This window comes from Centruroides vittatus, unplaced genomic scaffold (genome assembly GCF_030686945.1).
Source record: "Centruroides vittatus isolate TY-2023 unplaced genomic scaffold, ASM3068694v2 contig_794, whole genome shotgun sequence".
Lineage (NCBI taxonomy): Eukaryota > Metazoa > Arthropoda > Arachnida > Scorpiones > Buthidae > Centruroides > Centruroides vittatus.
The window spans coordinates 506,854-530,982 of NW_027122512.1; the positions used below are offsets into that span (position 1 = coordinate 506,854).

Genomic DNA, 24,129 nt, shown 5'->3' on the forward strand with positions numbered 1-24,129 from the left:
TTCTTACATTTTCTAATTTGTAAAAATTTTAATGCTAAAAATGCTACTGAAACATCCAAATTCGGATTAATTCGGATGTAACTTTAAAAATGCGTGTCTCGAGTAAAATATTTAAAGAATAATTTGAAATTCTAATTATAAATTTCCCAGCTGATGATAATTATTATAGAGTTTTCAAGAATTTGCACGCAACACTAAGGTCACTTTATAAAAATCGATTACTACCTCGCGTGTGACATTATTTGTTCTGTGTTATATCTTTGTGGAATCTTTGTTCTGCGCAATATCTTTGTGGATCTCCAAGTGAAGAGTTTGGCTATGTCGATCTGTGTCTCTCAACTATCATTTTCCCCTGGAAACATAGATCTATCTGATCATCCTCGCATGTAAACTTTCCACCAATCACACACACACGGGTCTGGATGCAGTTTCTTACAGTGCATCCCCGTCATCAAAATAACCGGAATTGATTTTTTTAATGCCACGCTTTAACCTGTAAGAAAATGAAAAAGGGCAAAGCTTCCGCGGTTCCAGATTTATTGGACACCGTGTATACAATGGACAATGTTAATGTATAAAATAAATCAGTATCGTCAGACAAATCTTAATCGTTGCAGATGGAAACTTTCTTAAAGATTTGTTACAATACAATGGTATACTCTAAAAACAAAACAAAAACGTTGTTTAAATTTAACACGAACAATTAAAATAGAAAAATCAGGCCGGTTACATTCGTGGCCGTATTTGTACATAAGCTAAACGAGCTGCAGTTTTAGGCCTCGCGTTAGGGCCTCAGGTTTTTACCTGTATCATGATTTGGTGTAGGAATAAGGCGTGTTATGTGTTCTGGCTGAGGGTCACAACGAGTCGATACTTGTGTACATCAGTTACAAGATTGCCCCCTTAGTGCCCACGGGATGGAAGGGTTAAAAACTTAATCGGTAATGAGGCGAAACATTTAACTTTGATTTATGCGTTATCGTCCAAAGTGAGCGTAATTTATTGCGTAAGACTCTTCGTGTAAACAAATTACAACTCGCGTAACATATTTTTGTTTTGATCAATAATAAACGTACAATAAAAGTCACGATGCATGCCGGTAAATCCGAGTGATTTGGTGGCATTTGATAGCGATGACAATTGTGCTGCTGCTTTGCATCGTTCTGTGCTTAACCCACATGGGTCAAAGGTAAAATTTCTTCTTAAACTATTTTAAAATTCTATTATTAATAACAAAATTAATAAATTAGTTTATTAAATTCTTGAAGTAAATTTAAGATGCTTAAAGACTAAAACTGCTTTCGTTTGTTCTTCATTGTAAGAAATGTATGTGTAATCTATTGTTTAACTAACAATTGGCTACTATAATTGAATGCTGCAGTGTTTTAGTTCTTATGTGAAGTTACCAGAATGTCCTCGGTATAACGGTATAATATGGGAACAGGAACACAATATAAGAGGGAAATAAACGACATATTATTTAGGAAACTTTTCAAACCGATATTTTCAAAAACTAATCCACTTTGCGTGATTAGTGTCGAATCGTTTTTGTAAACACGTGGCAAAGTAAACGGGGTGTTACACGAGAAACACGAACAATTTTAAGCATCCCGGGTGGAACCTCGAAACTTACGAATTCGGTATTTGTAGTAACTACTATTAAATGCTAGTGTCACACGCTTATATCGAAGTTTGATGTTCGAGTATGCAACATAAATCTCTCGTTGTTATTAGATACCTAAATCGAAAGTATTATCAAAAGTATTCGGGACAAGACACCTGTTCTGTTGTTTTTTAAAATCACTTATAACGGAATTCGTAAAATCGAAAGATAAGAGTATTTAACGAGTGAATTTATGCAGGTGTCTCTGGCAGATAGTCTTTCCAACAACCTTACTATGACACTTCAATTGTCTTGTTAATATAAAATTTCACCTGAATGGAAGAAAGCCATAACGATTTTTCATTTTGTATTTTTCTAGAATTTATTTTCACAGTGTATAATTTATTTATCATTCAATCTTAACTGTCAAGTTATAAGGTTATATCGATTAGGTGCGAGCGGTGATAATTGATCGATTTTGTGTCGAGGTGATGAGAACAATTACACGTCAGCTATTGTATCATTATCACGCAAACAACTGTTCTATAACATATTATTATTTTATAGAATAGTGTAATTTGTAGCATTGTTAAGGCGTTTGTATTACTCTTGCATATCGTTTATCGAAACAGTAATTCCTCAGTTTAGATACTATCAGTCGATACTCGTATGCTGCACCTAACTCGTTGCATGCTAATTTAAATGTAGGTTAAATCAATATAGTTACAAAAACTCGAGTTAAATTACATAAACTTTATGATGTATTAAATAAAATGAATTTTAAATGTAATCCACCCAATGTCGACGAAAGCTCTAACATACATAACTATTGTTTCGTATTGATAAATACTTCAATTAGTGTTCAAAAAGGTGCGAGGTATTAAAAGTAAAAAAATACGTGAGAAAAGGAACTATGCTAATTTATAAAAGAAATATTGAGTCGCTGTTGTTTTATCAACAGGGCAAGATTTATGCGCGGGCAAACCGAGCACGTGATCAGGGCCTTCGTAATAAGAAAATAATAAAAATAAAACTAAAAAAAGTGAGAAACGAAAAAAAGGAAAGAATGGTAAAGGAGGTTACATTTATAGTAGAATTTTCACAAAGCCCTCCACAGAAGTCTGTTTATTCTGTTATTGTCATTTAGCTTCAATATTTAAGTTTCCGTTCCGCATAACAGATAATTGTAATGAAACTATATAAGCAATGCATAATCTTTGTCTATCAGGAAGTCTCACGTGGAAGTTCATTAAGAAAAATTGTAGTAAATGCAGGAAATTTTATTCCTGCATTTACTCTGGATAAGCTCTCTAAGAGAGCTGCTTTGTGGCCCTCTCTAGTTCTTTAGCGACCCTTTTTTGAAGGATATTTTACAGCAAATGAAACAAGCAAAATGTTTCTTGTTAATTGAAAAGTCATTTACATATTTATTGTTATTAAAACCGACATTAATTTATAGGAATAGGAACCACTTTGGACCCTTAAGTTTTCTTCGAGTCGGAGGTAAATCCCCTGCTAACATTCTGGACAAATTGGGTAACGTTTTACAGTTGAGAAAATCAATAATTTTTCTCGACATTTTAACACTTAGAATTGATTTTTTGGCAGTAAAAATTTATTAATTAGCATTAGAAATAAAAAAAGTTATTTTTGAGTTCATTTATGAAAGTAAAGTTTAGTTCTTATCCAGTATCGCCACCGCTCCTCATTATCCTCTCGCGCTTGCTAGCCCCATTGAGGGTCGGCCAGAATAGTTGAAGGATGAAGAATGATAAATGAAGATGAATATGGACGAGACACTAACATATAACAGATTATATTATATTATATTATAGCTTTTAACTCTATAAATACAAAATTAAGGTAATTAATTAATATTATTTTTTTTAGTGTTGAACTGGATCGCAGTTGGATGAATATCATACCTACTGATTATGATAATTACGCGCCTCCACTTGTTGATGGTAAGAAAATATTTATAGTTATCGCCTTTTAATCGGTACAAACACCGAACAGATGTTATAACGAAATTTTTTACACTTCGTCTCGTTGCGAGAGAAAAATTTTAATTTTCCAAGAAGGTAGCCCGTCCTACATAGGATGGGTCACGACATATCATAGATTATAGAGTCTTACATATCTGGGATGTGTCGAGTCCTGTCTCTGCGACATATCGGACCTGTTTGTTAATAATTCCACAATAATATAAAACCATCAAAGTTGTAAATCGGAATCAGTAAGAAGTGCTCACCAATGGTCAAGCTGATAACACTAGTCATGGGTTGCTCCCCGAACAACCGGCTGCCATGTGGAGTTTTCCGAATTTTCTTGACACCGCACATTTAAAATAGGCATCAGTTTTCCATAGAATCTTCTCACAGGGGGCACTCTCTTTAGCGGATTGACACAAGATCTGTATAAGGTCAGGACACGCTCCCGTGATTCTATGCGGCAGCGGCCATTTTAGGACTTATCGATAGAGCTCACTACACGTGGTTCTTGCGCGAGTGGACTGTTATTGGGTGCATACGTACTCAAAACGTTAAACAATGGGTTATTGTGTGGCACCTAATTGTAAAAGTAAGTCTACCAACGTTCGATTGTTTAGATTTCCTGCAGATAAGCAGAGAAAAGCGAAATGGGTGCAGAACTGCAGACGGGCTAAGTGGCAGCCAACTTTTCTGTCAGTGAGATTACATATTTTTGCCAGAGATATGAAAAGTACTTTAAATGTAAAAAACTGTATGGAAGAAAAGCTGATTTATGCATACTTCTGCTGACCCCCAAAAATAGTGTTTTATTACATTTGTATCTTGTGTGTTTACAGGAAAGAAGATATGTCTCAGATAAGCTCTGTTAAAAATATCATTAAATTATGTTTAATATTATCTTTTTTGATTAGATTTTTATGGCGAGGAAAACATTTTCCACGAAAATGTTTTCCTCGCCATTTAATATCGATGTGGATACAGTTCCCGAAGACTTTCAAATGGAAGTGATCGACACGCAGAATAATACCGATTTAAAAAATGTATTTTTCTCAGTAAACATCGAAAATTTTTATAAATCTTACGTGAGCCCTGAGAAATTTCCGCTTTTGACGAAAAATGCAAAGCAAATGATGTCTCTGTTCGGAAGTACGTATGTTTGCGAACAATTATTTTCAACCACGAAATTAATCAAAAATGACCACCGATCGAGACTGAGTGATGCGCGATTAGAAAGCTGCGTACGTGTAGCTACCTCATCAATTCCGGCTGATATTGATCGGCTCGTATCGAAAAAACAGTGCCAAATTTCTCATTAAAAATTTCAAGTAAATTCGTTTTTCTGTTCTTTTCTTTTGTTTTTATTTTGCATTAAAATTTGTATATGAAATCTTTACTTTTTTAAAATTTTATATTTTTTTATTCTAATGTTTATTATAAATAAAGTTTTGTAAATTATTAATAAGTGTTACTTTATGTGCGGCCCGCCAAAAAATTTTAAAATTTAAATTGGCCCGTTGATTTAAAAGGTTGCTCACCACTGATATAGATCATTGCTTTTTTTAAACTATTTGATCGAAAAGTTATATAAAATTGGGGTTGCATAATCATCCGAAATTATTATTATATTTTTGACTAGAAATCAGTGGATTTATGCAATTTTAGTTTAATTATTGTCGTATGAAACTGACTGCTCGTACAAGTTTGCTTAAAACATGCGACTCAAAATACCCCAAAATGCCGGCTCGAGAAGTAGGTCACGCGTGTCCTGACCTTGGATTGACCGTGTGTTACGTTGACGTGTTCCATCAAACCCAAAGAAACTATTAAATATTACTCGCGTGCGCTTGCATCACGATAATTGGTACGATTATAAATATTGATTTGTAATTTCAATCTTTATAAATACATTAAATTGTTATAATTTATTTGCGTTTTTTAAACGATATGAATTTTATGATTTCTATGTTTACGTCCATTAGTTCGAAAGGCATTATCAGACATTGATTAAATACAATTGCAAGAATAAATGATACCTTTGCGTGACTTACGATATAATATTTTAAATTTATAAATTGCATATATAGTGCACCCAACATTGAAGATGGAAATATCTATTATGTCGAGTTCGACCGGACATTCAATGGGTAGGAGTGATGTGTGGATCCCTAGACGGGGTTCGAACTTTAGTAACGTTCGAAATTCTTAAGTAAACAACGCGACTCGGAACTGTTTCGTGTCAAATTTCTGTCAAGGGCTTAGCGGAAGACTAACTCTAACACGAGCGCTCATAAATAGGTAGATCATTGACTCGCGAGTCTATGAAATGTTGGCCGAGATAAACCTTTTCGAACAATAAAAGAGGAAATTTTTGATAAATGAAAATAATCGTTAAAATTCTTAGACGTCAAAAATGGCGTAACAACGGCCTGAATTATGGGTGCAGGTGTTGGTGTTTTATAAACAATTGCCGGGCAGAGTCGATACAGAAGTATCAAATAGACACCTCGAATCGGACCTTTCCCGCCACCCGAAGAGGCTTCGTCTTGCACCTGGCAACAAAGGAGAGACCAATCGGGAAGCCAGGAATGGGACGAGGAACCAATCCGAAATGCGAATAGAGGAAAAAAAAAACTAAAAAAATGGGGATTTCGAGGTCGAAGAACAGTCTCCTCTGGATTAAGCCAAGAGTCTCCTCGTTATTCGGATAACAGTCGTGATCCGTATCGAGTTGTGTCGTCGCTCAAGATAGAACTCCGTTGCACCATTTCCCCGATCGTCCGTCTGTCCAGCGATCTCATCTCGTCCGCCCCGGGGCTGCGACCGACGCCGAAGTTCTCGTCTAGATTAGTGAAGGACTGTCGATTAACGATATAAGCACTAATGTTAACAAATAAACGATTTTCGTGTTAAAAACACTTGTCATCATTTAAGTCCTCCGTCACGATCCACATTTAACCCTCTTTTCGGTTTATCTTAACGCGGGATTAAATGATCCCATCTAAAAGACGGCAACCTAACACGGGTGCCGAGGAGTGGGTTTCCAAGTCCCCTATCTCCACCGGGTCGGCTACCTTACAGATTTAACAAATAGTGTACATGTACCCGAAACCCCTTAGCATCAAAGACATGCAATGTGAATAGCTGCTGCCCTGCCAGCTATCGGCGTAGATTAGTGTAGCGGTTTTTACCATTTCAACACGTCACTATTATACGTAATATATTAATCTATAATACATCTTCAGGTGACAATTAATCGATGTAACCTAATGCCAAACGTGGAATCTTTTTATTCACTAATTAATTGACAAAACTGACATGAGTGCGTAAAGTTTCGTGTATTAGTGTATATAGTATCTAGATGTAGCTGGTTGCTTCGTCACTTGAAAATCCACGGAGATGAATGGTTTGATGGGATGTGGCCACGCAACAAATGGGCGATTGCCAAGTGTAGTACCTCTCGATAGGACTTTGTATTTAGGTGTTAGACACGCCAAGAGAACTTGGAGAAACTTTATGTGATCGTCCCATAATTAAGAAGCGAACCCGCGACTAACTGCGTGTTGAGTGGTTTCATCCACTCTGTCACAGCAGCACGCAAAAGATAATTTTAAGGCCCACGTAATATAATTTAATTTGGAATAATATTTATTATCATTTCTGTGGATTGTTCGCCAATTTATAAATAATATTAACATAATTTACATTAATCTATTTACTTTAAGGTAAACCTGTTACAGTTTATATCAATATGGAAATCATGGATGTGGATGAAATACGAGAGCAAACGATGGTAAATGACACGTCATTCCTGTTGTCTTCTATCATTTGCGTATACATAAAATTATATAGAAATATTTCTTAATTTTCAGGACTTTCGTATATTCTTCTATTTGAATGCGTATTGGACAGATCCTAGATTGAAACTCGAAGTTCTGAATCTAACACTGTCAAAGGTACTTCCTCCTTCCGCAGATGACACTCTGTGGATTCCGGATTTGATGTTTGACAACACTAAATGGGGCCATCTTTTTCAATATTCCATACCGAATACTTTCATTTTAATAACCAAGGATCTCATCTTACGAAAAACCGCAAGGTAAAATTGAAATAAAATACGTGCTTATAAGTAGCACGTGAAAGAGTAACCGTAACATGGTTGATGTCAAAAGAAGGGCGGGCAAAAATAAAATTTCGCACAGGACACACGAAAAGCTAGGTAAGTAAGCAAACCAAGAGCATAGTTTGTTTCGTGGTTTGGTTACTTGCCTGCTTGCCACATAGAAGCACTTAAGCTTAGGCTTTAAATTATATTATAGATAAGAACTTTTTTTATTGTTTAAGGTTGTAGATAAAATTCGTTATATAGAAGAAGTTTAGAAAAAAGGAACAAATTTTAACGCTACATCTAAGAATTTATTCTTCATGTTAGGTGAAGTAATGACAGACAACATGGGTCTTCTATCAGACGTTAATAATAATAAAATCCAGCAAGGAGTTGCGTAACTTTCCCTGCAGCAACATTTAAAACTGCTGTGGCGCCTTCTGATATGATATTTTATGAAAATCTTTTATATTAATAATTATAAAAATGCGAAAATGAAAATCTCCTAAGGTCAGTTTTGACCGATCGCTATACTTTCTTTCTGTTAAATATAACAGCGGGGAAAGTAACAATGGCAAAAATACAGGCCTTATTTATATTTTAAAATTAGATAAAATCATTAAGTTTTATTTATTTTGAATCTCTGAATACGACATTTACCTTCGCCGTCATTCATTCATGATACTACAACTCCTAGACAAAAATTAGAATATTCACCTAACTGAAAGTTCAGTGTACATTTTCTCACGAACAACGAGTACGAAAATTATTTTTTCGACGCTACAAAAACAATGTCTATTTATATTTATTATACCCGTTAATCAGGCAAATTAATCATAGGCTTTTTGTTACAAATGGAAATGTAATGACCAAAAAATAGTATAAAAGTTTAACCGTGACAAAAAATTAGAATATTAGCAAAAACTGCCAGACAAACAGTCATAAATAATTAAATTGTAATGCAAATTTGCATATTGCTGGACAGCACAGTATAACAGTATAATGCGGAGTGTAAGCGCGACATCAGTGACAGAACTAAAGATACTATCATAGCCTCGCACAAAGCAAGAAGAACACAAAAAGAAATTGCGAATTATGTAAAGTGATTGCAGCCAACAGTCTCCAGAGCACTGAAACAACAAAACCGTGTTCAAGTTTTAAGTAATAAACGCCAAAAATGTGGACATAAACGAGCAACGACTGCGCACGATGAGAGAAACTCTAGAAGGATTGTCGTGCGAAACCGCTTTAAGAGCGTTAAACACTTGCATGCACAATGGAGAGCAACTGGAGCGAACGGTAGTAGCCGACTGGAATAACGTTCTCTTCGGTGACGAATCCCTGTTTTGTGTCTTCTGTGGCGACCAAGGCCCATGTGTATAAAGAAGAACCAAAGAGGCCAGAGCATCCTCTCATACAGCGAAGTCAACAATACGTTGGTTACAAGAACGACAGATTGCAATCCTGCCTTGACCAAGCAATTTCCTAGATTTACACCCCGTTGAAAATTTGTGGGCAGTCTTGAAACGACGACTCAATGAACGATGATCAATTTCTAAAGAGAAACAAGTGACGTGCATTCGACACAATTGGAACTTCATCACCAGAAACGAATGCGAAGCATTAATCCGCACAGTGCCCGACAGATTGCGAGCAGTAATTATGGCGAACGTCAATGCCACGAAATATTAAGTTTATTTTGGTGTATTTTCTATATTTAACCCATATTTAACAAATACTTAATTTCTTGTTACGGTTAAACTGTTATTCTATTTTTCGTCATTACATTTCCATTTGTAACAAAAATCCTTTGATTTAATTTGTCTGATTAATGGGTATAATAAATATAAATAGATATTGTTTATGTAGTGTCGAAAATAATTTTCGTACTCTGTATTGTTCACGAGGAAATGTGTATTAAACTTTCAGTTAGGTGAATATTCTAATTTTTTGTCTAGGAGTTGTACACCTAAGATGAAGTCTTAACAAATGTAAAATTATAAATGGAGGAGAAATTGTTCTAAAAAGTAGGCCGATTTGAATGCTTTTGAAGAAGTTTCACGTAAAAACAAGTAACAAATGTTTTATTCAGAATGATAAGTACATAATTTTTGTTCCAATAGGTACAGTTTTCGTGTGGCATGCCCTATGGATTTACATCGTTATCCCGTCGATATTCAAGATTGTGTATTTAAAATTGGTTTGTGTAAGTAAATTTAATAATTAATTTAACACGTACTGACTATGAATCGTGCTAATATGGCAAACGAACAGTCCTATTCCTTTATTTACTATTAAAATGAAATAATTAATAAGCAATTTGGCAGGTGATAGTCCGCTAGACCTCCATCAAGATCCTAGATTATAAGGTTGCCTCATAGAGAAGAAACGCTTCTCATTGGTTGCTTATTTGACGTCGCTCGTAGTCGAAAACGAAACATCTTACTACGTCCTTACGGTAAAAACATTACCGACCGGAGGCTCGTAGCTTTAATTACACGCTAATATTTCATTAATTACTATTTTTACATGTAAGAAATTGTTTGTTCTGTACTTGTGTAAAAATTCTTTTTTGTACTAAACGAACTGCACCCTTGTGTAGCCTCGTGGTGTGAAATGTCATTGTTTACAATATACTATTTCTCTCTTCATTACAAACTCCAGGGGATAGTGTTGCTCAAGCAATGGAGGACAGATAAAAATCTTTCTCTGATAATAAGATAATGAAAAATATTCATATACAGATTTTTCAAAAACACGATGTTTTGCAAGAAAAGCATGTTTACAGATGCAAGTGTCGTTACAAATGTGGTATTTCGCTTCAAATTCGCGCTACATTCAGTCTGTTTTTTTTCGTTTTCTAGCAAAGTCATACTACAGTTTACCGTAGTTTTGTATTTTGTTATTGACGAATTTAAAATTATAATAAAATTTTAAATTTCCGAACTAAACAGAAACAAAATGTATTTATTTATAGAAATTCGCTAAAATATCGTAGATTTATTAGCCACACATATCTTTCGTTTGAAAAGAAAACAAACCACAGCCTGCTAGCTACACCAAGTGAGAAGTTATTGTCATTTTTCACACTACTTTTCTAATTACTCTGCTAGGAGGGGAGTGGATGAGTTATCTGAGGGTCGAAGTCAACACAATGTTTTCTTAGTGATAATGTATAAGAAACATTATTTTTATATTATTTCGGCAATTTTTACAATAATCGACTATACTACGCAATTTTGCATGCAATTGTTTACATATTTTCTCATATTATGTAACAGCCAGGGGAAATGTTCACTTTTACAAATAATTTATATCTTCACAGTTCTAAAATAATGTTCACTCATCTAAATACTCTCTAAGAACAATAAATTAGCTAATTAGAGCTAAAAAACGATAGAAACAAGCAATTTTATAACGATTGTTTACATATTTCCAAGACTATAGCCTGAGAGGGATGGTACTTAGTGGAAATTTGAGCTCTACCGTTTTCACAGGTGGATGATTCGTTGATCTAATATCAACATAGACAGAAAGTAACCGACTACAGTGTAAAGAAGTTGACTATCGATTTTATCAGCCAATAATCTGCCTCCTCACCCTCTAATTGCTTTACAATGGAAGAGGACGGTATTTCGCGAAATATTTATGGTTCGGAGGTGGTGACAAAACATTTATCAAGACAGTCAAAAGACACATACAAAAAAGCAAATCAAAGTTTAGATCGCTACAGACTTGATTACAGTTTGTACGATACTCCTCCTTCCCATGTTATAGCTATAGAACAACCTTCTTTTGTTCATTGGATGAAACAAACCTTCGTTTACACGCTTGTTGAGCTGTAATTGGTATATTACAGCTAATTGACTATCCTTCAACGAATAAGCATCGACTTGGGTTTGTGGGGTGGGAATTTTCATGCAAAAAGCCACGCCTTCTCGGAGATACTTCGTCAGCTAGAAACATATACAAACAATCATAAATCATTATTCTTATTTATTTTTACCCGAGTTTACTAAATTTATATGTATATTCATACTGTTTTACGTTTATAAACGTTTTTTCAGAATCATCCAGCCATAAGATTTCCTAAAAAACAAAGTACTTCCGGAATATTATGGTACTTTCGTAATAGGTAAAAAATATACATGTATACTCGTTCATATAAGAAGGTAATAATTGCTTATTATAGTGCTCTGTTATTATAACAGTATAACATATGAACAAAATCAAATATACATCATCGATGCACAAAAGTGTGTTGACCTAGATTTACAAAATTCAATTTCCCAAGCTAATAAAGTTGTAAACAATAAGCCATATTATATCTCTAGGTCGGTTTAGAAAGCTGCAGTTTTTTCTTTGTGAGAAAATAGACCTGTCTATGTAACATATAACAGATTGGTTGAATTTTTACACAAAAAGTTGTTTTTAAGTTATAAAATCTTGAAATGTATAAATTTTTGTATACATACAAAATATTTTACAGTGAATAATCACACACGCTAATATGTTATTTATATTTCTATAAATTTATTCACGTATAAAAGCATTTAAAAAGAACTTTTGAACACCTGCATGTAATTACCATTTCTCAGGTGGGAAACATGTAATAAAACTTTGCCCGTTGTAAATGTTTATTGTAAGGTAAGTAGAAAGTAAGAAATTTATTACTGTGTTTTTCGTTTGAATAATTGTAGAATATCTCACTCTTAGTCTTGATCTTGCTCTGTCAAGTTGTGTTTCAATTTTGTGCCTGCAGTTTTGTTTCCTTTTTTGGATATCTGTCAGCAAATTCTTCTGTTTCATCCAGTAAGTTTATGATAATTCCATTTATTCCGGAGAATATTATCTAATTGTTAGCGCGTAACATAGACGAATAAGACGGGTTTTTAGATGATTTTTCTCATTGGCAGAATGTCTGATAGTGACGTTGAATACATGGCACTGTCTGAAGGTGGTTCAGAGAGTTACACACGGAGCATCGACGACTCCAGCAGCTCTGATGGATATGATATAGGTACCGCTAGAAATTGGCGCGAAGCCAACGCCTCCTCCACGGTTTTCGTTCACTGGGACTCCTGGATGTCTGTTCTCTACAACACAAGTGATAGAACCTTTAGATTATTTTAAATTATTTTTGATAACGAACTGGTGAACCACGTAACAACGGAAACTAATCGATACGCACTTACGAAGCCACAGACATCCAGGAGCCAGTGGCACCCTGTGTCAATAGAGGAAATATATATGTTCTTTAGTGTGATAATACTGCAAGGTATAATTCATAAACCGGATGAGAGGATGTATTGGACCACTTTCAACTCCAAGTTTAACTCCAAGATAATTTTTATTCTTCCCCACATTTAGCTAGCTGATTATCTGGTAACTTGCCAAACAGATTTCTTTGGAACTGTGCGGACGAACAGACAACAGGTCCCGGCTGAGATTCAAAATAAAAAATTGAAAAAGAGAGAAACAGTAGCGATGCAGAGAGGTAAAGTTATGATTATGAAGTGGCAAGACAAAAGAGCCGTCATTTTACTCTCTACGGTCCACAATCCAGCCGTGGTTAGCAAAGAAACTCATGCCGGTAAAATAGTTATAAAGCCACAGGTTGTTGTCGACTATAACGACACAATGGGAGGTGTTGACCTTTTGGATCAGCATCTTCGAGATTATCCAGTGGCAAGAAAAAGAGGGAAGAAATTTTACAAAAAAGTATTTTTTCACTTATTAGATATTAGTATCTTTAATTCTTTTATATTATATAAAAAAATGGTGGCAGAATGGAACATTTACAATTTCGAATGAATATCGTTGAAAGAATTATACAGGAATATCACACCGAAACGAGGGTTACCAGACATGGTCAGCCGAGAACTCCAGGTCCGATTAGACTGACGGAAAGACATTTCCCGGATCTTCTTCCGGCGACCGACAAAAAAAATTTCCCGCTAGACGCTGTGCCGTATGTAAAACTAAGCATGACGGTGCAGGGAAAAGAATAAGAAAGGAAACCCGGTATTACTGTCAAATTTGTGATGTGCCTTTGTGTCCAGCACCCTGTTTTAAAATATACCATACAGTGGAAAAATTTTAAACAAAATTTACTCTTTTTTATACCATAAATTTTCTTACGTCTTATATCACAGTATTTTTTGAAAGCTTTCATTATTATCATTGTAAATAATTTTGTAGATATTGTAAATAATAATAAGATATATACTTTTATTCGTAATTATATGACTTTTATTCACTTTTTTATATTATTTATTTGTGCAAATGTATCACTTTATGTCGCATTATTGTTTTTTATATTTGGTATATAATCACAGCAAATATATAAATAATATTGTATTTTATTATTTTTTTCTATGTTTGGTATATATTCATAGCCAATTTATAATAATGTATTTTATTATTGTTTGCTACATTCAGTAAATATACAGAGTACATTCACGTTTGATAGTATAATATTGTATTTTATAATTATTTTTTATTCTTTTTATTATTTGTAATTATTTAAAATATGTCTTTGTCAATAAATTTATTTTCATTTTATGTTTTGTCATGTTTTCGTTTAATTATTTTTAAGCTAAACGACGAATGGCAGCTTTCCAGCATGACAGAGACATTATGCAAAGAAGCCACCGTTTCAGGCCCTGAGGCCCCTGTAAAGTTGGCTATCCATAGGAAAAGGTGCCATTTAGGAACCAATTTTTACAAATTAAAAAAAATCGAAAAAACAACTTTTTTTCAATTCAAATGAATAATATTTTTCAATAATAATAAGGGGTGGGCATTCGAAAAAGTTATTTTAATAATGGTAAAAAGAGTAGAGAGGTCAAGACTCTAAAACTCTCAACAAAGTAATGAAAATAGGTGAAATTCCAAAATTTTCTTCCCTCGCTAACTGTTGTAAAGCGATTTCTCGACTACCGATGACTTATTTCCGGAATCTGACAGGAAGTGGCTAAACCGGCTGTATGAGGTAACCTTATATTCTAGGACCTCGAGACCTCCATCTCTTTTTTGAAAGATAACAATTATAAATAAATTAATTTTCAAATATTCTGGAAGAAAAGGTCTGCCTGGAGAGCGAATCGAACCCGTAACTCCTGCTTACAGTGCAGAAACGTTGCTATCTGTATGAATTAGTTAATTTTTTATAATTGCTGTATTATATTCAACAAGAGATGGCGGCTCGGAGATATACCTTTTCCCAAATCGCTTAATAATTATTTAATATTAATAGCCTAATAAACGAATTTAGCTCTTTGTTTCATACGAAAAAGTCAAGTATTATTTTAAAACCATTAATCTTACTTATTTTAAGTTTTCTACATTATATTCTGTTATTTAGTTGTATATTTTACTATAATTTCGAATTTATGTACACTTTTTACTGTTAAAGTTTTATGTTTGAATACACGAAAAGTCAGAAGCCTGGCAAAATACATTTAAACTTACCAAGTCAACAAATTGAATATTTTATAGTAGAATGTAGTTGAATTAGTACAATAATATATTTATAGCATAAAATTTTACTTTAAAATACGATATTTGTGTTGTATATTGAAGCACTTTTATGCAATTTTTAGTAAAAAATACGGCAGAAAAGGTACGTCTGGAATGGTGCGATGTCGACGATAGTCCATGCAAGGACTTGGGGCCAGGTATTGCACTAATGGAAGACATACAGCCATTGAAACACGAGATGAAGGTACCCAAACCTCGTAGCAAAATCGAAGTTTGGACGACTGGAAAGTTTTCTTACAAATCTCTTACGAAACTGTATTATTATTAGTTTTACAAAGATAATTCTTTTTGCTTACAGGTAATTACAGTTATCTGTATGCGGACTTTACTTTCATTCGGCGATTAACGGGTAGTATAATCAACGTCTACTTGCCTAGTACTGTAGTAGTAACCCTGTCCTGGCTATCATTCTGGTTAGATGTGAATGCAGTTCCCGCTCGTATTACACTCGGGGTTACCTCTCTTCTTACCATCGTCACTCAAATGCTGCAGTCTAGATCGTACACTCCACCGGTGGACTATGTAAAAGCTGTGGATATTTGGCTCTTCGCTTGTTTGTTTTTCGTCACAGCTTCGTTGATAGAATACGCATTTGCTCACCAATCTGTGGAAATTAAAAATAAAGTAAGTTAAAATGTATTGATTATTTTCGAGGTATATCAAAATGATTATGAAATGGGCACAAATTACTGACATTTGTGTACGAGTAAAGAAAATCAAGGCTAATAATAATAACAATAACAATAAAGAAGGTGGAGGAGCTGCCTTCTTTTGCAAACTTAGCCCACTAGGAAGAGAAAGGGGTGAAGAAAAGGTTGAAGGAAGGGTTCTGAAGGGAGAGGTATAAAGTAAGAGGGGGGAAAACTAAAGGTGAAAAAAGTTCTTAGGACCTCAGAGCGCTAGATCGGAAATTATTAATAACTATAATTACTAAAGTTGACAATACCGATATTCAATATTAACAATTACAAGAAATGGCCCGGTTACATCACATATGGGTAGGTAGAAAGTAACCTTGAACACTGCAATGTTACAATAATATTAAGAACTGGTTACAATTTTAATACGCAGAGAGAATGAAAATATCAGCTTAATATGATATTAATATAATAATACTGAATACATGGTACGTCCTGAGGACTCGATACAAATTAATGGGAATACCATTTTTTTTTTTAAATCTAGAATCTAAAACTAAACTAATACTAGACAGGTAAACTATGTACAGAAGAATTTTACACGGCCGATTCCGTTGTTTTACTGTCTTCCTGGTCATCTTGCTTGTTCTTGTTTTCATTCTGCAGGAATTTTTTCTTTCCTGTAGAAGTCTGGCAGAAGAGCCCTGGTGCTTTCAATAAACCTTTCAAAACACTTCCACAAATTTTTCTTATCAAAAATGTTTTGTAGTGTCGGTGGCTAATTTTGACCACCGACCTACAATAATAGCTTAGGAGATGACTTTCATATTTTTCACAGTGGAATATAAAATGTAGGGCATCTCCTACGCTATTATTGTCACATCGGCATTTATTAGTGTTTCTCTTCTTAAAGCGGTAGAAGTAGGCCATAAAATTGCTCTGCCCCGTTAAACATTGGGTGGTTTCGGATCTAGGTTTGCAGTAATTAGCCTTGATGCGAGTAGTAATAGAGGGAGTAAACTGGTGGCAAAGTCTCCCTGCTGTTGAATTATTCCAATCTTCTCGCCATTCAATTAGTTGCCCATTCATGTAAGGAATTTTTCAGTGTTGATTTTGGTAACCTGGTATATGTATCCTGCGTCTTGAGAGTACTAGCCATCTTGGCCAAAGAATCGGCCAGTTCGTTTCCTTTATGCCCATTATGAGCTGGTATCCAACTGGGTTGGATATTGCGGGTAGTACTGAGATATTGCGCTACTTTAATAACTTCTTTGCCCTGTAGCGTAATGTTTTCAGTTTTTGCCAAGACACGAAGAACCACCTTATTGTCAATAAGGAGTTTTATGTTACCTTTGTATTTATTTAAGTTATCTTTTATTTGGGTAATTGCTTTGTACGTGGCTTGCGTAATGCTACAACGTTTAGCAAGTTTTAATCTGGCCTGATATATTGTCTTATTGCTGTTGTTATGAATGCACACACCGGCTCCCACTCCGCACTCTTGCTTAGAGCCATCCGTGTACACTATTCACTGAAAGTATCTGTTTGTTTCGGGATTGTAATCAAAACTAATTTCGTAGCTGTGCATGTCTGCTGGGTGTAGTTCGAGGCATATATCATTACTAGTTCTATCAATTCTCATATTTTTTTAATAATATCAGGTATATTCGAGTAGCTGTTTGGAATCATTTTATTTTTAATACGTTTTCAATACCCTCCTGTGTATAACTGTGTAGTCGAATATTAGTGCAGAACCAATTCCAGAATTTTTTTCTTGCTGTGATATGTATTGGCATTAGTCTAGCCAGTACCAGTATTGCATCTGTAGGGACTGTTCGATAAGCACGAGTAATCTTTATTGCTGCCCTTCTCTGTACCGACAGTCATTTTTTGCAAACATGTGTGTCATTAAGTGCATCTTGCGATACTGGGACAGCGTATAAAATAGCTGGCTCAATTGCCATCTTATAAATTAATTTGCTGTTTGTAAAGTTTAATCCCCAGTGTTTTCCAACAATCTAATTGAGTAGGTTAGCTCTTTGACTGGTTTTCTTGCTAATTTCATTCACGTGATGGTGCCAACTGAGTTTTGGGTCGAAAAATGTTCCAAGGTATTTCAAAACTTTCACCTGTTTAATTCTGTTATTATCCATACGGAGTTTAAGGGTTTTTTGTAACTGTCCACTAATGTACGTTCTCATTGTACCCTGCTAATAATGAGGTAAAATAAAAATGCCTGTGCTATTTGTCGCGATCTCACTATTTTGGTGAAGAGCGGGTTTCAAATTCACATTTAAATTGCAAAGTGCTTCAGAAACACTACAAACACTCGAAATCGTTTAGAGTAACGATGTGATAACAGACAATATAAATAAACTTATAGATGGATTCTTCACTGTGAGGACGTTTTCAGTCACAGTCAAGGCTGACAAGAGGGAGGGCATATATATTTCCTGTCTGAGCCTTGCAATCTGTGCCTGAGTAGGACCCATACCCGAGCGAGAAATTATATAATAAAATTTTAATTTAAGTTAATAAAATATAATTTAATTTCAATCAATGTAATTTAAAGTGCATAAAAATGAAAGAGAAGATAACTAAATAAAGATGAATATCGCCAAGTGTTGAAATAGGTAACACGACTTGTGTTTGTGAATCCGAAAAAATAAAAACACGGTTTCGGAAGTTAAGAACAGAATATATTTTTGTGTGTGATACATACAAAAGTTGCAAAAATAATCAATGGATTCTCAACCTCATATAATTTTCAAATCGATTGATACATCTAGCGCCATCTGTTAGCATAATATATTACTTATCAATCGATTTCAGTTAGGTTAGGTGTTTCCTAATACAAGAATCTATTAGAATAAATGGCCTCAGACGTTGGGATGAAGATAAAGAAATAAATTTACACAAAATATAAAGACAAGGCATGAAAATATGGCGTACAGCTTCATGAACAAAAGCCGTCAAAAATTTATCTTTAAGTTGGCTACACTATAAAGTCTTGCAAATGATACAATGCAAAGGTCTTGAAGAAAAAATAGAAGACCCATTTTGTCACAGGCGGACTTACAGAAATGTCTTTGTTTTATCGGCAACAAAGAAAAACGAAAAAATAAAGCAACTTATAAGATGGAATTGCTTTTTAATTTGTTTTATTTCTGCTTACAAGAATGCATAATAGAGAGGCTAAAAGGGCAATTATTCATTTTACCTCTCCGTGAATATTTTTGTTTAAGGAGAGCATCTGCAGACGACAGACTCCTAGAAACAATATAGACCCGAATTTGATGAAAGTTAAATTTTTTGTTTAATATATTTATAGTATTAATTTACACTAAAATAAAAAACTAACAATTACATGTAATAACTTCGCATCATTAAAACTCAATTTGCATCATTGACACAATCCCAGGAGCAAACACTAATTTTTTTGAACTGATCGCTCAGCGGGAGAATCTTGCAGAGAAGCCGAACATCGACTTACATTTCGTTAATTTCTGCTGGCAATTATTAATTATTTTATGTGAATAAAATTTTTGTGTTCTATAATGTCAACATTTCTTATTTCTTTGCATTTTTCGAATTATTGTATAATAAATAAATTAATTTTAACTAGTCGATAGCATAGCAGCATTATATTTAAGTTGTTAACTAATATGAGCTAATTCCGTAAATTTTATAATAACCAATTCTCACTGAAAACAATAAACAAGAGTCAACTCTCATTAGTAAACGATAGATAATTGAAATGTAGTCTGTCTGCTCTGTTGTATTGTGATTTTCTCTTCCATTATTAAAATAAATTACAATGAACCCGATAAATGTGGCTTCTATTATCGCCTACTTGGCCCTTAATACAGATTTTTTATGCCATAGGAAGAACTTTCAAAAATTTATCATTAATAAAATACAAATTAGAAAAATCGACTGTATTAATATAAACTACAATAGTTGCTCTATCTGTCAACCCATTATGAACAATTTACATTAGTGCTTTAAATAAATACATAGGTTCAGTACAGATTTAAATACGCTATTCAGCTTAATTTTAGGCCACTTTAAATGTATATTAATTTAAAATATATGAATTAATTTCGTTAAAAAATTATTTTCAGTGTAATTCCCCATGTCCAGTTACGAAAAATGAAAAATGGGCAGGAAAACGAAAAAATTCTGAAGAGAAAATTGAAAAAATGAAAGGAAAACTTTGTGGTATTTGGAAAATCTTCAAGTTGCAAACCACACTGAATGCTCCTGATTATTTTTCTCGATTCTTATTTCCAACGGTTTTTTTATTCTTTTCTTCCAATTATTGGTGGCATTATTTGAGTTTCCGCGGTAAAGTGTTAAACCATTGAAATCGTTGTTTTCATTGACGAATCAATAATGATTTCGCATTGTTCTAATTATTTCTGATTCTTGAATTGCCATTCTTTATAAACCTTCTATAATTATGTACAGATCGTAGAATAAAAAAGGTTTTCCGCAAGTCACTAAACAACTATTCAGATGATATGTTCATGCGATTGCTGTCTTATTGCACACAGAAATTTGGGCGGATGATTTAATTACGTCACACATCTTCCAAAATGACATGTGCCACGGCCTGACACGCCAATGATTGTAGTCCTTAAGTGAGTAAGTGATGTTTATAAATGAAATACTTCAAGTGATCTCCATCTCCAGCGGTGTGAGATTGGACAACGTGCGGTCCATTCTACAGGTGCAAGTCATTCAGAAAACCGTACATCGAAGTATGTCTTCATGCAACGAGTAGTGTATTTCTCTTATGTGGACATTGTCTGAAATAAAAATTCCCATTGCATTACAATTTGCTTATGGTGCATGACTTCCAGGATACCTTGTAGCAATTTTATATTCATACAAGCGAGGAAAGTCAGATGAATTTAAAATCCGGAAGAAACCGGATTCGAATTCTTCACGGATCTTAATTTTTATGGCAATTCCGGCAATTAACCATTATCGATCTCATTTCCATTTATTCCTGCCAACTTCATGGAATAGTCCTGATCAATTTTCACTAATACCTCGCATGAACAAAGTAAACTAATAAAAATTATGGATGACAATGATGTGCATGCACTAATATATGTTACAGTCAAAACCCGTTTTTAGTTAGAACGCGTTTTAACTAGTTGAAACTAGTTTATACTGGACGTCTTTGTTAAAACCCGTAGCAGTAAATTCTAGTTTTAACTAGACAAAACCCGTTTTGTCTAGTTAATTTACTGCTGTACATGTTTTGATTTTAGATAAAACTAGTTTTAACTTTTAACATTAGTTAAAACTAATTTTAGTTACATAAATATGTTTGGGGGAAATAAATAAAGTTATGTGTAGTGATTAGGGGAAAGATGCCTAACATTTTTGCTTATGAAGAAAATTATAACGATAATTTGGTTTCGGAGGCCTCTAACGAAAATATCATATTCTTGAGCATGTTTTTCAAATAAAACTTTGGAGTATATGAAAAATAATTGTGTATTGTGTTTGCAATGACGACTTGTTTACTGTCTGGCATTTTAGGCATCTCACCCTAATTATCCGGGTAAGATGCCAAATGCCATTAGCCTGTTCGCACCGAGCATTTCCATCTAGATTGTGAGCAAGGTCGGGGACTGTGCCTTGGCGCGATCTCTCTCGACCGTTTCAATCTCGACCGAAAGGAGGTTTAATCGCGATCGATTCGAGAGAGTTCTCGAAACTAGATTCAGTCATAAGAGAGATCCCACAATCCCACGCGCGCGAGATGATACAAGATGGCTGTGGAACACGTGTCGGGCTATGGACAGCGAAATAAAAAGAATATTGTATTTCGAGAGATCATGACATCTGTCTATTATCAGCAGTGCCATTCGGGGTGAAAAATTTCTCTAAAGAAGAAGAAAAAAAGCAAGGTCGACAGCACTAACATACTATTGTTACCTGGTCTTCGCCCAGGGCCCCTTACGTTTCAAATACGCCACTGATTATTAGATATATCGCAAGAAAAGGTATTGTATTTATTTCTAGCCAAAACTTCCATTTTGTTTGTCGGTGATTGTCAGGGAAAAATTTTCTGCTAGCGAACCCTTTGTTAACTATTTCGAATGTCACCACTGCAAACACATGACAATATTTGACGTCACCGTTTGAAAGTATCAAAAAGTAGGCATCTTTCCCCGCTTACCATCCCACTCCGAATCACTCTATATGTTGCAGTCAAAACCAGTTTTTAGTTTGGATGCGTTTTAACTAGTTGAAACTAGTTTATACTGGATGTCTTCGTTAAAACTCGTTTTGTCTAGTTAAAACTAGAATTTGCTGCTAGTCGAAAATGAATGAGTTAAAACTAGTTTGAACTAGACAAAACGGGTTTTAACAAAGACATCCAGTATAAACTAGTTTCAACTAGTTAAAACGCGTTCTAACTAAAAACGGGTTTTGACTGTAACATATATACTTCTTTCGATTTATGATACCTTTTTAAATGTAAATAGTTTGCATTAGGATTGTAATCATAACTTATGTGGTACTACTTATTGTTATAAATGAATGTAATAGTACTGAGATATTCTTTTGTGAATTTCTCATCGGAATTCTATGTAAAAGTTGTTATTTTTAATTAAAATATGTATAATTTAAAATAATTTTTGTTATTATTACTTTTGAATAATAAATTTTAATATTAATTTTATTAAAAAATGAACAAAGACATGAAAATTGATCTATTTTACATGAAATCAATTTTATTTGTTAATTTATATATGCAGGGTACAAAGGTGAATCAACATTTTTATTTTAAAAATGTCACAAAAGTTCTAACAACTCGTACGTTCCCGCAATCCAGAAATCCATGTCTGGCAATTCTCAGTGACATTTCTATACATATTTATTATACTGTTTGTTGATGCCATTCTATAAGTGTCTGTTGGGAAAATGTAGTGTAAACAAAGAATTGATCAACAATATTTCATCTGTATTATGATGATAATTTCTATAAAAATTTCCCGAATACAGAAAATAAGTTTAAACGTTATAGCAACTGTGTGTCGCTATAACTCGATTTATAAAATGAAATTGTATTTGACAATTTTTACACTTTAGCGGTTTTATATATAATTAGCAAAGAGAGAATCTCAGGAAGCAGCAAGTGGTTTATCTCTTTCTGCTTTTATATGTTTTAAATTTAAATTTTTTACTGAAAGAAAAGAAAACGTTTCTGAAATCTTGAAATTTGGATTAGTTTTCATGTAATCTTAACAATGTCTGTATCAAATACAGTGAAATATTTTAAAAAGTGATATAAGATTTTAACTATAAGTCAGTTCTGCGTTTTCTGAAGGCAGCCTTCATGATTTTCGGATCGGTGGATTGCTGAATGTATTCAGTAGAGTATTGTTGTACTGTACGTACTGTACTTGTATAGTAGGATTAAGAATGAATGGGCTATGGCAATGTAAGAGGAGGGTAATCTGCAACCACCAAGAAGAATATTTATGGCAAACTGCCTGTTGTTTAAGCGTTAGACATGTAAAGAAAGTCAGGACAACGCCACGTGACTAGCTCGTCGGTAAGGACAGAACTAGCAATCAACTAGTAGTGCCTAGTGATATCATTTACTCGGCTCTTAATGAATAGTTGTATCGTAAAGTATAACTGGATCTGGGTCTGGATATATCATAAAGTATATATCTGGAAACAATGAAGATTGACGTAAATCTTAGAAATAATGGTGACAAATTTTCTGTTTTGATTAATTAAAAATGTCAGCCTTTTTTTTTTTGTTTTAAATTGGAATTATTACAATGAATGGCCTGTAGATATTTACATATTAAATCTTTTATTTATATGCAATATAAACTTCAACATAGATTTCAGTTTTGTAAAAAATACTTAAAAGACGTGTAAAATTTTTGTAACACACGATATTCACTGCAGATTGATACATTAATCTTGAGCCATTAAGTAGCGCCATCTGTTAGGACAGTATAATACTACAATAATGCTTTTAAACAATTTCGATTAGATCGTGTACAACGTTTATTTTCATTGGCACAAGAGCTAAATAGGATAAACTATACTACACAGCTGAATAAAAGTAAGTATATATAGAAGCAAAAAATAAAAGTAAGGAGGTTAAGGGTCGATTTACACACAACAGTGACGTGCCGGCACAGTGCAGTAAGCATCGATAAATATCACACATAGCCAATCAGAGTTTCATCTACGACACGTGATGTG

General features: G+C 34.0%; 1 protein-coding gene across 1 annotated transcript; it reads left to right on the forward strand.

Annotated features, from left to right (window-relative positions):
- Nucleotides 1-1,140: 1,140 nt before the first annotated feature.
- LOC136981788 (glycine receptor subunit alpha-4-like) lies at nucleotides 1,141-15,775 on the forward strand. The gene is made up of 8 exons (XM_067278162.1): nucleotides 1,141-1,189; nucleotides 3,494-3,567; nucleotides 7,317-7,384; nucleotides 7,464-7,690; nucleotides 9,820-9,902; nucleotides 15,301-15,422; nucleotides 15,537-15,587; nucleotides 15,657-15,775. Exons 1-7 carry the CDS (start codon nucleotides 1,179-1,181, stop codon nucleotides 15,582-15,584), a joined length of 633 nt encoding a protein of 210 aa, XP_067134263.1. The 5' UTR covers nucleotides 1,141-1,178; the 3' UTR covers nucleotides 15,585-15,587; nucleotides 15,657-15,775.
- The last annotated feature ends 8,354 nt before the right edge of the window (nucleotides 15,776-24,129 follow it).